General features: G+C 43.4%; 1 protein-coding gene across 5 annotated transcripts in view; it reads right to left on the bottom strand.

Annotated features, from left to right (window-relative positions):
* Positions 1-15,560, bottom strand: part of SLC44A3 (solute carrier family 44 member 3) — a 156,020-nt gene extending 140,460 nt beyond the window's left edge. For 2 of the 5 annotated variants that reach the window (XR_005450399.1, XM_038745894.1), the window contains exons 1-4: positions 12,703-12,804; positions 8,710-8,852; positions 4,716-4,852; positions 1,467-1,560 (exon numbers count right to left, since the gene is read on the bottom strand). Coding sequence is in view for 4 of the 5 variants with exons in the window: in XM_038745894.1 (XP_038601822.1) it covers positions 1,467-1,560; positions 4,716-4,852; positions 8,710-8,852; positions 12,703-12,729 (401 nt within the window). In the remaining variant the exon portion in view is untranslated. Of the gene's footprint in view, positions 1-1,466; positions 1,561-4,715; positions 4,853-8,137; positions 8,196-8,709; positions 8,853-12,702; positions 12,814-15,534 lie in introns of those variants that run through there. The other 3 variants (XM_038745896.1, XM_038745893.1, XM_038745895.1) reach the window with 3 other exon arrangements.
* Positions 15,561-15,891: the final 331 nt, after the last annotated feature.

The raw sequence follows: 15,891 nt of genomic DNA, 5'->3' as shown, positions 1-15,891 counted from the left end.
AATTCTTGGGAATTCCAAGAAACTTTAGGAAGTATGTCAGAATGTCAGAAAGTTTGTTAAGATGTCATTCGTCTCTTCAATGTATTCTATTTTATCTGAGAGTGACTGGAGAGAACATTCTTCAAGTCAGATTAGCACGTGACTCTCTTGGCTACTTATTTATTTTGCTTATTGAAAATACAAGCTTATTACTCAAAGTCTTTTCCTCCATCAGTCAATCAATGGTATTTATTGAGTGCTTACTGTGCATAGAGTATTGCAGTAGGAGCTTGGAGAGTACAATACGACAGTTTCTAGACTGTGAGCCCATTGTTGGTTAGGGATTGTCTCTATCTGTTGCCGAATTGTACTTTAATAATAATAATAATGGCATTTATTAAGTGCTTACTACATACAAAGCACTGTTCTAAGCGCTGGGGAGGTTACAAGGTGATCAGGTTGTCTCACGTGGGGCTCACAGTCTTCATTCCCATTTTACAGATGAGGTAACAGGCACAGAGAAGTTAAGTGACTAGCCCAAAGTCACACAGCTGACAGTTGGCGGAGCCGGGATTTGAACCCATGACCTCTGACTCCAAAGCCCGTGCTCTTTCCACTGAGCCACGCTGCTTCTCTACTTTCTCAGTGCTTAGTACAGTGCTCTACACACAGTAAGTGCTCAATAAATATGATTGAATGAATGAAAGCTGGAAGACATATTCCAGCACTTAGTACAGTGCCTGGCACACAGTAAGTGCTGAACAAATACTATCATTATTATTATATTCCCTGCCCACAACAACCTTACAGTCCAGAGGAGATGCTGGGTTAAATCCCAAAGGAAATAAGGTAAGCACTTAGTACAGTGCTCTACACACGGTAAGGGTTTAATTCATTCATTCAATCGTATTTATTAAGCACTTACTGTGAGCAGAGCACTGTACTAAGTGCTTGGGAAGTACAAGTCGGCAACATCTAGAGACGGTCCCTACCCAACAACGGGCCCACAGTCTAGAAGGGGGAGACAGACAACAAAACAAAACATACAGACAGGTGTCAAGTCGTCAGAACAAAGAGAATTAAAGCTAAATGCACATCATTAACAAAATAAATAGAATAGTAAATATGTACAAGTAAAATATAGCAATAAAATGCATAATAGATAAAATAATAATAATAATAAATAAATGATAAAAGTGATTGAATGAATAACGGATATTAAAAATTTCCTGTGCCAAAATTAATAGCTGTAAAAACCAAGGCATTGATTTGGGGTGAATCAACAAGACGGCCTGGCATACGGTAAGTACGCAAATACCACAATTAATATTAGCATTATTGCTATTCTTCTTCTTCTTATTATTATTATTATTATTAAGAATTGAAAAGACAAGAAACCAAAAGCAAAGCATTATTTCTCTCTCAAACAGGCATCCTGGAGAGACATCGAGGGTGCTGATGTGTGAAACACTCAGGACTGTCCTTACCTTGGAGGAACTGGAAGGTTGGGACACAAGGAGGTTACTTGGGGATTTGGGATGCCACTGGAAAAATTCAAGCTATAGACACACAGAAGAGACCCTAAAAGTGAGGAAAGGAACATCATTACCCATTCCCAAACAGAGCTCTTCCATTCAGTCAATTGTAATAATCATGATGATAACAATAATGGTGATAATTAATAGACTGTGAGCCCACTTTTGGGTAGGGACCGTCTCTATATGTTGCCAAATTGTACTTCCCAAGCGCTTAGTACAGTGCTCTGCACACAGTAAGCACTCAATAAATACGATTGATGATGATGATGATTGATTGATTGATAACAGGGGACTGTGAGTTCGTTGTGGGCAGGAAATGTGTCTTATCAACTCTGTTGGATTGTATCTTCCAAGCGCTCAGGACAGGGCTTTGTACACAGTAAGCGCTCAGCAGATCCCACTGATTAATGCTTACTGTAGACCAAGCACTGTATTAAGCACCGGGGTTGTTACAAGATAATCAGATCAGACAAAGTCCTTGACCCACCTGTGGCTCGGAGTCTAACTAGCAGGGAAAACAGGTAGTGAATCCCCATTTCTAGACTGTGAGCCTGTTGCTGGGTAGGGACCGTCTCTATATGTTGCCAACTTGTACTTCCCAAGCGCTTAGTACAGTGCTCTGCACACAGTAAGCGCTCAATAAATACGATTGAATGAATGAATTTAGAGAAGCAGCGTGGCTCAGAGGAAGAGCCCGGGCTTGGGAGTCAGAGGTCATGGGTTCTAACCCCCACTCTGCCACTTGTCAGCTGTGTGACTTGGGACAAGTCACTTAACTTCTCTGTACCTCAGTTCCCTCATCTGGAAAACGGGGATTAAGACAGTGAGCCCCATGTGGGACAACCTGATCACCTTGTATCTTCCCCAGCGCTTAGAACAGTGCTTGGCACAAAGTAAGCGCTTAACAAATGCCATTATTATTATTATTATTATTTTACACATGAGAAAACTGAGGTTCAGAGAAGTTCAGTGACTCGCCCAACATCTCAAAGCAAGCAAGTGGCAGGGCAGGGATTAGAAACCCGATTCCCTGGCCCATGCTCTTTCCATTAGGACGCACTGCTTCTCAGCTCCGAAGGTCAGTTCTGAATCGTTATTTTTAGCTCTCCACTAGGCTCACAACCCCTTTCGGGGAGAGGAGTCTCATGATTCGGATGGGAAATAAGGCACAGTAAAGGAACTCGTGTGTTACAGCAAGTTCGTAAGAGACAAAGCACAGAGGTTGGGAGACCGATCCCAGAGTTTAGAACAGTGCTTTGCACATAGTAAGCGCTTAACAAATGCCTTCATTATTATTAATATTATTATTATCTCTGAATAGTAGTCCCTAAGCCATGCATACTCGGAATGGAAACCATCTGTGAGCAGGGGCTGTGTCTTCTTTTTTTAAAATGGTATTTGTTAAGCACTCACTGTGTGTCAAGCACTGTTCTAAGTGCTGGAGTTGAGACAAGTTAATCGCTCCCTGTCCTCCACGGGGCTCCTGCTGTAAGTAGGAGGGAGAACACGTTATTGACTCTCCACTTTCTTGTGGAAGAAACTGAGGCCCAGAGAAGTTGAGTGACTTGCCCAAGGTCACCCAGCAGTCCAGCGGGGGAGCAAGGATTAGAACTCAGGACCTCTGGCTCCTAGGCCCCTGCTTTGTCCACTTGGCCGCTCCCCTGCCTGCTTAATAATAATAATAATGCCATTTATTAAGCGCTTACTATGTGCAAAGCACTGTTCTAAGCGCTGGGGTAGACACAAGGTAATCAAGTTGTCCCACGTGGGGCTCACAGACTTAATCCCCATTTTACAGATGAGGAAACTGAGGCCCAGAGAAGTGAAGTGACTTGCCCAAACTCACACAGCTGACAAGTGGCGGAGCTGGGATTCGAACCCGTGACCTCCGACTCCAAAGCCACGCTGCTTATCGATTCTGTTAGAAGATGTGTTTTCCTCATGTGTTCCGGCTAGAATGCGATGGCAGACGGGGCGTCGCTGCGTCTGAAGAGATGTCTGTGCTGGGCAAACACGGCGAGCATTTCAGGGTGAGTTTTCCTTAAACACGGGTTCTGCGGGAACCCAGCCTAACAGAACCGGACATTCAGTAGTCAGCACACAGAAGGGGGTCAGTAAGTTCTACTGACTGATTTGTGCCTGCCCCAGATAAATTCAGGGAACTAAACAGGCACAACCAGAATTCAGGATCTGAACGGTCTGTGCTGATTAGTCTTACCACACAGTGTTGCAAAAAAGGGGAAAAAAACACCCTCGGCTTCAATAAATTGCATTTACCGATTGTCTACTTTGTGCAGAGCCTTGTACTAAGCACATGTCAGCACTAAGTCACTTCACTTCACTACAGCAGGTAACATACTGTAAAATGGGGATTAAGACTGTAAGCCCCCCGTGGGACAACCTGATCACCTTGCAACCTCCCCAGCGCTTAGAACAGTGCTTTGCACATAGTAAGCCCTTAAAAAATGCCATTATTATTATTATTGTCTAGGGACTTCCAAGAATTCTCCACTTTCCCTAAGGGGACCCACTCTCTCCTAGTAAGAAGTAAATCCGTTATCTAACCTGTGCCTGACCTCTGGCTGAATAACTTCAAGTTTGCCAGCTTTAAGGGCATGCGAGAAGCGGGTAATGTTTCATCATCATCATCAATCGTATTTATTGAGCGCTTACTATGTGCAGAGCACTGTACTAAGCGCTTGGGAAGTACAAATTGGCAACATATAGAGACGGTCCCTACCCAACAGTGGGCTCACAGTCTAAAAGGGGGAGACAGAGAACAAAACCAAACATACTACCAAAATAAAATAAACAGAATAGATATGTACAAGTAAAATAAATAAATAAATAAATAAATAAATAAATAAGTTTCAGGGAAGCTCAGATAAATCTGAAGGAAAAGGGGCAAGCCTAGGCAAAGTGTCGGCCTTCGCCAATCAGAATAAACTGCTGCAAGACAGTGGCCTTTCCCTGGGCTCGGTATTGCCTCAGAACACTCCACCTTCCATCATCATCAATCGTATTTATTGAGCGCTTACTATGTGCAGAGCACCGTACTAAGCGCTTGGGAAGTACAAATTGGCAACACATAGAGACAGTCCCTACCCAACAGTGGGCTCACAGTCTAAAAGATACGTCCGACTACCCAGGTGACAGCATTGTAGGGGAAGAAAGTAACCTGTGTTCTCTAAATCCTACCATTGTTCTTGGCAAAGCCTTGGATTTCTTCCAGAGAATTCAGTTGCTCCTGCGGACAGCTCGATACGCACAGAGCGATGGAATTGATTTTCTGGTCTTTGATTTCCAGATTGCAGGAATTCATAAAGAAAACATGCCTAGAAAAGAGAGAAATGTTTGTTTTCAATCAGTTTTCCTTCTTTTTTTTTAAAAAAAACTGGAACTTTCAGAAACCTGTACCATCAAAATCAAATAGGAAGGCAGCTGAGAAGAGTTTTTTAACCTACTGTTTCATCCCGATTAATATTTTTGGGCTCCTACAGGTTGAGTAAAACTACTGGAGGCACTTTTGAAATCAGACCCAAAGGTAAACCCTCAAAAGATGTCCTTTGCTCTCCAGCTCGTATTAAACACTTGGGAGAACACAACAGAGTCGGTAGACATGTGAGATTAAACCAAGGACACAGTGCTGAGATAAACAGCAGGTAACATACTGCATAATAATGATAATTATAATAATTATAAGTAATTGTTAAGCACTTACTATGTGCCAGGCACTGTTCTAACGGCTAGGGTAGATACAAGTTAAACAGGTTGGGCCCAGTCCCTGTCCCACATGGGGCTCAGAGTCAAAGTAGGAAGGAGCAGGATTTAATAATAATTTCAATAATTATAATTATATTTTTATATTTATTTATATTTAATAATGTTAATAATAATAAAGGAAGGAGCAGGATTTAATAATAATTTGAATAATACTAATTACAATCATATTTCATATTTATTTATATTTAATAATTTTAATAATGATGATGATAAATAATTGTTAAGCACTTACTATGTGACAGACACTGTTCTAACAGCTGGGGTAGGTACAAGTTAAACAGGTTGGGCCCAGTCCCTGTCCCACATGGGGCTCAGAGTCAAAGTAGGAAGGAGCAGGATTTAATAATAATTTCAATAATTATAATTATATTTTTATATTTATTTATATTTATATTTAATAATGCTAATAATAATAAAGGAAGTGGCAGGATTTAACAATAATTTTAATAATACTAATTACAATCATATTTCATATTTATTTATATTTAATAATTTTAAAAATAATGATGATGATAAATAATTGTTAAGCACTTACTATGTGACAGGCACTGTTCTAACAGCTGGGGCAGATACAAGTTAAACAGGTTGGGCTCAGTCCCTGTCCCACATGGGGCTCAGAGTCAAAGTAGGAAGGAGCAGGATTTAATAATAATTTTAATAATTATTATTATAATTATACTTTATTTATATTTATATTTACATTTAATAATTTTAACAATAATAAAGGAAGGAGCAGGATTTAACAATAATTTTAATACTAATTACAATCATATTTTATATTTATTTATATTTAATAATTTTAATAATAATAATGATAAATAATTGTTAAGCACTTACTATGTGCCAGGCACTGTTCTAACGGCTGGAGTAGATATAAATTAAACAGGTTGGGCCCAGTCCCTGTCCCACATGGGGCTCAGAGTCAAAGTAGGAAGGAGCAGGATTTAACCCCCATTTTACAGATGAGGTAACTGAGGCACAGAGAAGTTAAGCGATTTTCCCAAGGTCACACAGCAGACACGTTGCAGAGCCAGGATTAAGGGATTCGAACCCAAATCCTCTAAATCCCAGGTCTGTGCTCTTTCTATTCAGCCATGCTGTATGTTATATTACATGCTAAACTCCTTTTTATGGTATGTGTCAAGCACTGTTCTAAGTGCTGGGGTGGATGCAAAATTATCAGGTTGGACACAGTCCCTGAACCACATGGGGCTGACAGTCTAAATAGGGGGGAGGATGATTGAATCCCCATTTAGCAGTTGAGGAAACTAAGGCACGGAGAAGTCAAGTGACTTACCCAAGGTCACCCAGAAAGCAATCGGCAGAATCAGGATTAGAACCCAGGCCCTCTGCCTCCCAGTTCTGTACTCTTTCCACTAGGCCACACCGCTGAGTCCCTCTCAAATCCCACCATCAGTTTATTACAAATAAGGAGAAGCAGCATGGCTTGGAGAAAGACCACAAGAGGATGGGAAGTAAGGAAACTGCATTCTAATCATGGCTCTGCTACTTGCCTGCTGTGTGACCCTCGGCAAACCATCAACTTCTCTCTGCCTCAGTTTCCTCAACTGTAAAATGGGGTTTAAATTCCTATTCTCCCTCCAGTCTAGGCTGTGAGCCCCATGAGGGACAGGGATGGCGTCTCATCTCACCGCATCTACTCAGCGCTTAGAATAATAATAATAATAATAATGGCATTTATTAAGCACTTACTATGTGCAAAGCTCTGTTCTAAGCGCTGGGGAGGTCACAAGGTGATCAGGTTGTCCCATGTGGGACTCACAGTCTTAATCCCCATTGTACAGATGAGGTAACTGAGGCCCAGAGAAGTGAAGGGACTTGCCCAAAGTCACACAGCTGACAATTGGCAGAGCCGGGATTTGAACCCATGACCTCTGACTCCAACAGTGCTCAGCGCTTAGAACAGTGCTTTGCACATAGTAAGCGCTTAACAAATACCATTTTTTTAATGGTATTTATTAAGCGCTTACTATGTGCAAAGCACTGTTCTAAGCGCTGGGGAGGTTACAGGATGATCAGGTTGTCCCACGTGGGGCTCACAGTCTTAATCCCCATTTTACAGATGAGATTACTGAGGCCCAGAGAAGTTAAGTGACTTCACAAAACCACAATCATTATTGTTACGCAGCAATTCTGAATTTGCAACTGAGGTCAAGCATGTTTCTGCCCATTTTTATCTTAATTGGATAATAATAATAATTATGGCATTTGAAAGCTCTTTCTATGTGCCAGGCACTGTACAAAGCGCTGGGGTGGATACAAGCAAATCGGGTTGGACACAGTCCTTTGTCCCACGTGGGGCTCACAGTCTCGATCCCCGTTTTACAGGTGAGGTAACTGAGGCCCAGAGAAGGGAAGTGACTTGTCCAAGGTCACGCAGCAAATTGGCAGAGCTGGGATTAGAACGTATGATGCGGTATCCAAAGCATCTTTCCTGGATGTTGCCTTTGATACTGAAGGCCAAGTGTGGAGCCTTAAGGCACATGAAAAGCCCAGAAGGAAAATTAAAAATGAAATACCAAGAGATTACTTTATATTAGGCATGTCCTGCCCAGAGAGAGGAGCCCCTTCCACAGGTGAATCCTTCTTCACAGTCTCGATCCCCATTTTACAGGTGAGGTAACTGAGGGCCAGAGAAGGGAAGTGACTTGTCGAAGGTCACGAAGCAAACTGGCAGAGCTGGGATTAGAACGTATGATGCAGTATCCAAAGCATCTTTCACGGATGTTGCCTTTGATGCTGAAGGCCAAGTGTGGAGCCTTAAGGCACATGAAAAGCCCAGAAGGAAAATTCAAAATGAAATACCAAGAGATTACTTTATATTAGTCATGTCCTGCCCAGAGAGTGGAGCCCCTTCCACAGGTGAATTCTTCTTCACAGTCTCGATCCCCATTTTACAGGTGAGGTAACTGAGGCCCAGAGAAGGGAAGTGACTTGTCCAAGGTCATGCAGCAAATTGGCAGAGCTGGGATTAGAACGCATGATGCAGTATCCAAAGCATCTTTCCTGGATGTTGCCTTTGATACTGAAGGCCAAGTGCGGAGCCTTAAGGCACACGAAAAGCCCACAAGGAAAATTCAAAATGAAATACCAAGAGCTTACTTTATATTAGTCGTGTCCTGCCCAGAAAGCAGAGCCCCTTCCACAGGTGAATTCTTCTTCACAGTCTCGATCCCCATTTTACAGGTGAGGTAACTGAGGCCCAGAGAAGGGAAGTGACTTGCCCAAGGTCACGCAGCAAACCGGCAGAGCTGGGATTAGAACCCATGATGCAGTATCCAAAGCATCTTTCACGGATGTTGCCTTTGATACTGAAGGCCAAGGGTGGTGCCTTAAGGCACACGAAAAGCCCAGAAGGAAAATTCAAAATGAAATACCAAAAGCTTACTTTTTATTAGTCATGTCCTGCCCAGAGAGTGGAGCCCCTTCCACAGGCGAATTCTTCTTTCCACAGACATTGCCAAAGCTGTCGTAGCCGAACACAAGCCTTCCCGATGAGCCGGCCATAACAGCGTAGCCCATTATGAACACCTAGAGGAAATTCAGTCGGTACTTTGGATCAGTCTTAAAGTCCTGGGCGCCAAGAACATCCACCAACGTTTCCCCCCCCACAAGACACACCAAACTGGCTTAAATCAACACAACTCTTGCTTGTGAATGGCAGTTGGGCTTGAAAAATTCTCCCCCTTCCCCACATCTGCTTCTCCCCTTTAAAAACAGACCGATCGGATCAGGGAACCCTGAATACAGAGGCAGTTGTATAAAACATGCAGCGTAGACAAGAATGGTTCAAAATACGTCCCAAAAGATGAGAATCGTCTACTCCGAATAGTCAAAGATTGACTGTCGACTTTTGTATTCTACAACATACAGACTGTCAGAAATCTAATCAATCGTATTTATTGAGCGCTTACTGTGTGCAGAGCACTGTACTAAGTGCTTGGGAAGTACAAGTTGGCGACTTATAGAGACGGTCCCTACCCAACAGTGGGCTCACAGTCTAGAAGGGGGAGACAGAGAACAAAACATATTAACAAAATAAAATAAATAGAATAGATATGTACAAGTAAAATAGAGTAATAAATACATACAAAAATATATACATATATACAGGTGCTGTGGGGAAGGGAAGGAGGTAAGGCGGGGGGATGGAGAGGGGGAGGTGAGGTCTTTTCCCTCTTTTCTTGGAATATGGAATCTTTTCTTAGAACGGCTATATAACCTTAAACCAAGCTCAGGGCTCAATCCATAGAAAACTTAAATGTAAACAAACGCTGATACCTTCCTAAAACAAAGGCTGTAAGTTCCTTTTTAGGTCCATCATTTCAGAATTTCGTATCGCATCTGTAATGCAGGACAGTGTAAAAAGCAAGAGGCTGGACAGCAAAGGCATAAAGATACCTCATTCTATTTTAATGAGAGATGAGATAATGAGAGATAAAACAGTGTGAGAGAGAAAAAGCAGTTTTAGCTCTCACAGCAGAAGAGGTACAGAGAAGTAAGAATTCTTCTCATCCCAACACTGTTTTGTATGCAGTGAATACTGACATACAGAAATCTGATGTTTATTCTGCTTATAAGATTGGATAGTAAACAGTTTCCACCCCCAGCCCTTCTCCATGGTTTTGCCATTTGTCTGTGATACATCGCACTATCTTTTGAAGTTGTGAATAGAGAAGGCCTAAAAAAAATGAAAAAAGAGGGACTAAAAGCAATCTAAACATCCCTCTCCAATCAATCAATCAATCAATCGTATTTATTGAGTGCTTACTGTTTGCAGAGCACTGTACTAAGCGCTTGGGAAGTACAAGTACATTCTCCAGAGAATGTAGTTCAGAAAAGTTGTGGATTCTTAGGCAAGGAATCCTGGAGATGATGCTGTTTGTACTTGAATATTCTTTTTAGAAGGGAGTGGATCAAAAAAGATTTGTTTATAAAAGTATCACAATGTGGAACTGCTTGGTTATTAAATAACACCAACAGCACTGACCTCCATGTACAACAATTCAACCTTTCAAGGTTAACAAATCCATCTGAAAAATGTGGAGAGATAAACAAGCACTGGGGAAAATTAAACACTCGTTAAACCCACACAAGAGTGTCCTACGGCCCAAGGAAGGGAGGTTGTCCTGGAATGGTAAAAATGCAAATAGTAGATTCCCTGATGGAGACTCTTTAAAAATTTTAGTTTTCCCATTGCAACTGGAAATAAATCTCTTACAGTGCTTTTGTTTGGAAACTGTCAGTAAAGTTCCAAGTATTTTCTTTTGCACCCCTGGTGGTATATATGTTTATACAGATTTATTACCCTATTTACTTGTACATATTTACTATTCTATTTGTTTTGTTAATGATGTGCATCTAGCTTTACTTCTATTTATTCTGATGACTTGACACCTGTCCACGTTTTGTTTTGTTGTCTGTCTCCCCCCTCTAGACTGTGAGCCCATTGTTGGGTAGGGACCATCTCTACATGTTGCCAACTTGTACTTCCCAAGCACTTAGTACAGTGTTCTGCACACAGTAAGCGCTCAATAAATACGACAATGAATGAATAGGGTACTCTCGTATTATTTATTTCCTTTCTTCTAGACTGTGAGCCCGCTGTTGGGTAGGGACCGTCTCTATATGTTGCCAACTTGTACTTCCCAAGCACTTAGTACAGTGCTCTGCACCCAGTAAGGCTCAATAAATACAATTGAATGAATGAATAGGGTATTCTCATATTATTTATTATTTATTTCCTTTCTTCTAGACTGTGAGCCTGCTGTTGGGTAGGGACCGTCTCTATATGTTGCCAACTTGTACTTCCCAAGCGCTTAGTACAGTGGTCTGCACCCAGTAAGCGCTCACTAAATACGATTGAATGAATGAATATTATTAATGTAGTCACGACCCACAATGTAATTTTTTTTAGTCGGTCTGTGGATACGTGGAAAAGACATAGTATTTATTACACTGGCTTATCATTGAATCGGTAATAAAACAGCAGATTGCAGGCCAGCACTTGGATATATTAGAGTTCTTTTATTTCAGAAACAGACAGACACAGCCGACCTTTTAAAGGTGGTGGTGGGGAGGAGTTTATTTTGGGAAACTTGTAGCTCTATGCTGATACAAGGTCTGATACTGGGGCTGTAGAACCGAACTTCTCAACTGAAAAATTCCAGGAAGCCACAAATTGTGGCGAGCTAAACTTGCGCTGCCCAGCCGGCCTAGTCATCTCTTCCTACAAAGGGCATTAAAAAGCAGAAGAAATCCCATTTCCACCAAACTGAGGTCCAGGAACCCTCAGTGGAAAGAGCCTGGGCTTTGGAGTCAGAGGTCATGGGTTCGAATCCCAGCTCTGCCACGTCTGCTGTGTGACGTTGGGCAAGTCACTTAACTTCTCTGAGCCTCAGTTACCTCATCTGTAAAATGGGGAGGATGACTGTGAGCCCCACGCAGGACAACCTGATCAACTTGTATTCCCCCCCAGCACTTAGAACAGTGCTTTGCACATAGTAAGTGCTTAACAAATGCCATCATCATTATTATTATTATTCTGCAAAAAGATGTGCTCTGTCTTTGCCTCCTTTTTCTTTAATGGTATTTGTTAAGCGCTTACTACTTGCCAAACACTGCACTAAACAATGGGGTGGATACGAGCTAATCAGATTAGACACAGTCCGTGTCTCACATGGGGCTCATACTCTTAATCCTCATTTTACAGGTGGGGTAACAGGTACAGAGAAGTGAAGCGACTTGCCCAAGGCCACACAGCAGAGAAGCGGTGGAGCGGGGATTAGAAACCAGTTTCTCCTGACTCCAAGGCTCAGGCCATGCCACTTCTCCGTTCGCTCCTATCTGGGACACTTGCCAAATCACCAATTTATGCAATTAATTTTTTAAACCCCCAAAATGCAAGTAGCATCTTTGTCAAAAGATAAAGTCCACCCACAACCGCGCTGCTGGCAAACCACATTTCTTCGACAGAGAGCTCGGTTCCACTGGGGAAATGCAGAAATACGTCAAATTCCCAAGTCACTTCTATAAGCAAAGTGCATTTCGACCACTCATTCTGGAGGGGCAACTGTCATTTTTCATTATAAAAATACTTTTGATTGAACACTGATGTTTCAACCCGTCAAAATTCCAGAAATCATCCTGGCTAATCTTTCCCTTGTTTCCTTGTCCGTCTCCCCCGTTCTCGGCTGTGAGCCCGCTGCTGGGTAGGGATCGTCTCTGCTGCGGAGTTGTACTTTCCTAGCGCTTAGTACAGTGCTCTGCACACAGTAAGCGCTCGATAAATACGACTCAATGAATAAATTTCCCTCAAAAGGCCCAGATTGAGCTTTGAGGATAAAGCAGGCTTTCCGCTGGGCTGAAGAAACATACCCACCAGGCCAGTCCAAAAGAGGAAAAACATTATGAGCCACGGTACATCTGTGCATTTCCTATAAATCTGAGGCCTCCACTCTCTCTGGCTGGAAGCGCTTTCGTCGGCACAGACCTTGTGAGAAGAGATGAAAACAGTTAGAAAAGTGAGAATTAAATGCTGGAGCCCCAGATCTAACTTTGGGAAAACCGTTAAAATGCGAATGAGAAGCAAAGGAGCGCTCCGGTCTTCATTCATTCATTCAATTGTATTTATTGAGCACTTACTGTGTGCTAAGTGCTTGGGAAGTACATTTCAGCAACAGGCTCGCAGGCTAGAAGGGGGGAGATAGACATCAAAGCAAGTCAACAGGCATTAGGAGCGTCATTATAAATAGAATTATAGATATATACACAGCGTTAATAAAAATAAATAGAATTATAATTCCAAATATGTAATAATAATAATAATGATGGCATTTATTAAGCGCTTACCATGTGCAAGGCACTGTTCTAAGCGGTGGGGAGGTTACAAGGTGATCAGGTTGCCCCACGTGGGGCTCACAGTCTCAATCCCCATTTTACAGATGAGGTAACTGAGGCACAGAGAAGTGAAGTGACTTGCCCAAAGTCACACAGCTGACAATTGGCGGGGCCTGGGCTTGAACCCATGACCTCTGACTCCAAAGCCCGGGCTCTTCTCCACTGAGCCACGCTGCTTCTCTAAGCAGCGTGTACATATATATATATTATCTATATATATATATACATAGATATATATGTGTACATATATACACAAGTGCTGTGGGTCTTCACACTCTACATTTTAAAGGATAGTCTGGCTGAAAACTATCCATTCATTCAATCAATCGTATTTACAGAGCGCTTATTGAGTGCAGAGCACTGGACTAAGCGCTTGGAGAGTCCAATTCGGCCACACATAGAGACAATCCCTACTTAATAACAGGCTCACAGTCTAGAAGGGGGAAACAGACAACAAAACAGAGAAGCAGCGTGGCTCAGTGGAAAAAAGCCCGGGCTTCAGAGTCAGAGGTCATGGGTTCAAATCCCGACTCCGCCAACTGTCAGCTGTGTGACTCTGGGCAAGTCACTTCACTTCTCTGGGCCTCAGTTCCCTCATCTGTAAAATGAGGATTAAGACTGTGAGCCCCCCGTGGGATAACCTGATCAATCAATCAATCGTATTTATTGAGCGCTTACTATGTGCAGAGCACTGTACTAAGCGCTTGGGAAGTACAAATTGGCAACACATAGAGACAGTCCCTACCCAACAGTGGGCTCGCAGTCTAAAAGGGGGAGACAGAGAACAAAACCAAACATACCAACAAAATAAAATAAATAGGATAGAAATGTACAAGTAAAATAAATCACCTTGTAACCTGCCCAGCGCTTAGAATAGTGCTTTGCACATAGTAGGCACTTAATAAATGACATTATTATTATTATTATTATTAAGTAGACAGGCGTCAATAGCAGGTGGGGGGAGGAGAGGCTGCGGGGCCACGTGAGCAGGTGCGGGGCCAGGTGGACAGGCTCATTCAATCATTCAATCGTATTTATTGAGCGCTTACTATGCGCAGAGCTCTGTACTAAGCGCTTGGAAAGTCCAATTCAGCCACAGATAGAGACAATCCCTACCCAACAACGGGCTCTCATAGAGTAAGCATTCAGTAAATACCATTAATTGATCACAACTGGAAAAGACAATATTCATTCATTCATTCCATCGTATTGATTGAGCGCTTACTGTGTGCTGAGCACTGTACTAAGCGATTGGAAAGTCCAATTCGGCCACAGATAGAGACAATCCCTACCCAACAACGGGCTCTCATAGAGTAAGCATTCAATAAATACCATTAATTGATCACAACTGGAAAAGACAATATTCATTCATTCTATCGTACTGATTGAGCGCTTACTGTGTGCTGAGAACTGTACTAAGCGCTTGGAAAGTCCAATTAGGCCACAGATAGAGACAATCCCTACCCAACAACGGGCTCACAGTCTAGAAGGGGGAGACGGACGACAAAACAGAACAAACAGGTGTCAATAGCAGGTCTGTACTTCCCAAGCGCTTAGTCCAGTGCTCTGCACACAGTAAGCGCTCAATAAATACAACTGAATGAATGAATAAACAGCAGGTGCGGGAAAGGAGGAAAGGCTGCGGGGCCACGTGGGTAGGTGAGGGCGGGGCCAGTCCTCCTGTCCCATTATTCATTCATTCAATCTTATTTAGTGAGCGCTTACTGTGTGCAGAGCACTGTACTAAGCGCTTGGGAAGGACAAGTTGGCAACATATAGAGACGGTCCCGACCCAACAACGGGCTCACAGTCTAGAAGGGGGAGACAGACAACAAACCAAAACATATTCACAAAATAAAAATAAAAATGTACAAATAAAATAGAGTAATAAATCCGTACAAAAATATATACATATATACAGGTGGTGTGGGGAGGGGCAGGAGGTAAGGCAGGGGGGATGGGGAGAGGAAGGAGGGGGCTCAGTGTGGGAAGGCCTCCTGGAGGAGGTGAGCTCTCAGTAGGGCTTTGAAGGAAGAAAGCTAACTCTTACTACTCTATTTATTTTGTTAATGGTGTCCATACGACTTTAATTCTATTTATTCTGACGACTTGGACACCTGTCCACATGTTTTGTTTTGTTGTCCGTCTCCCCCTTCTAGACTGGGAGCCCGTTGTTGGATAGCGACCGTCTCTATATGTTGCCGACTTGTACTTCCCAAGCGCTTAGTACAGTGCTCTGCACCCAGTAAGCGCTCAATCAACACGATGGACTGAGTGTTTGAGTGGTCCCCCCCTGTGCCGGAGGGAAGCTCACCCGGTAGGAGGAGGAGGAGGATGCGGCGGGGGGGCTCCATGCGGAGGGCAGAGGACGGACGGACGGACGGACGGACGGAGGGAGGGAGCGGCTGTGGGCCCGTCCCGGAGGTGTCCGCTCCGGGGCCCGGCCCAGAACGGCGGGATCTGATTGGCCCGGAGGCGGGGCCGGACAGGGGCGGGGCCTGATTGGCCCGGGGGCGGGGCGGAAAGGGGCGGGGCCGTACAAAGATTGGATCTGATTGGGCCGGGGGCGGGGCCCGAGGGGCGGGGACTAGGGGGTGGGGACGGACAGGGGTGGGGTCTGATTGGCCAATGGGCGGGGCCGGACGGGGGTGGGGCCTGATTGGCCCGGGGG

Source organism: Tachyglossus aculeatus, chromosome 4 (genome assembly GCF_015852505.1).
Source record: "Tachyglossus aculeatus isolate mTacAcu1 chromosome 4, mTacAcu1.pri, whole genome shotgun sequence".
Classification (NCBI taxonomy): Eukaryota; Metazoa; Chordata; class Mammalia; order Monotremata; family Tachyglossidae; genus Tachyglossus; species Tachyglossus aculeatus.
Note: the sequence above shows the minus strand (reverse complement) of the source record. Positions and strands in the feature narration are given on the sequence as shown.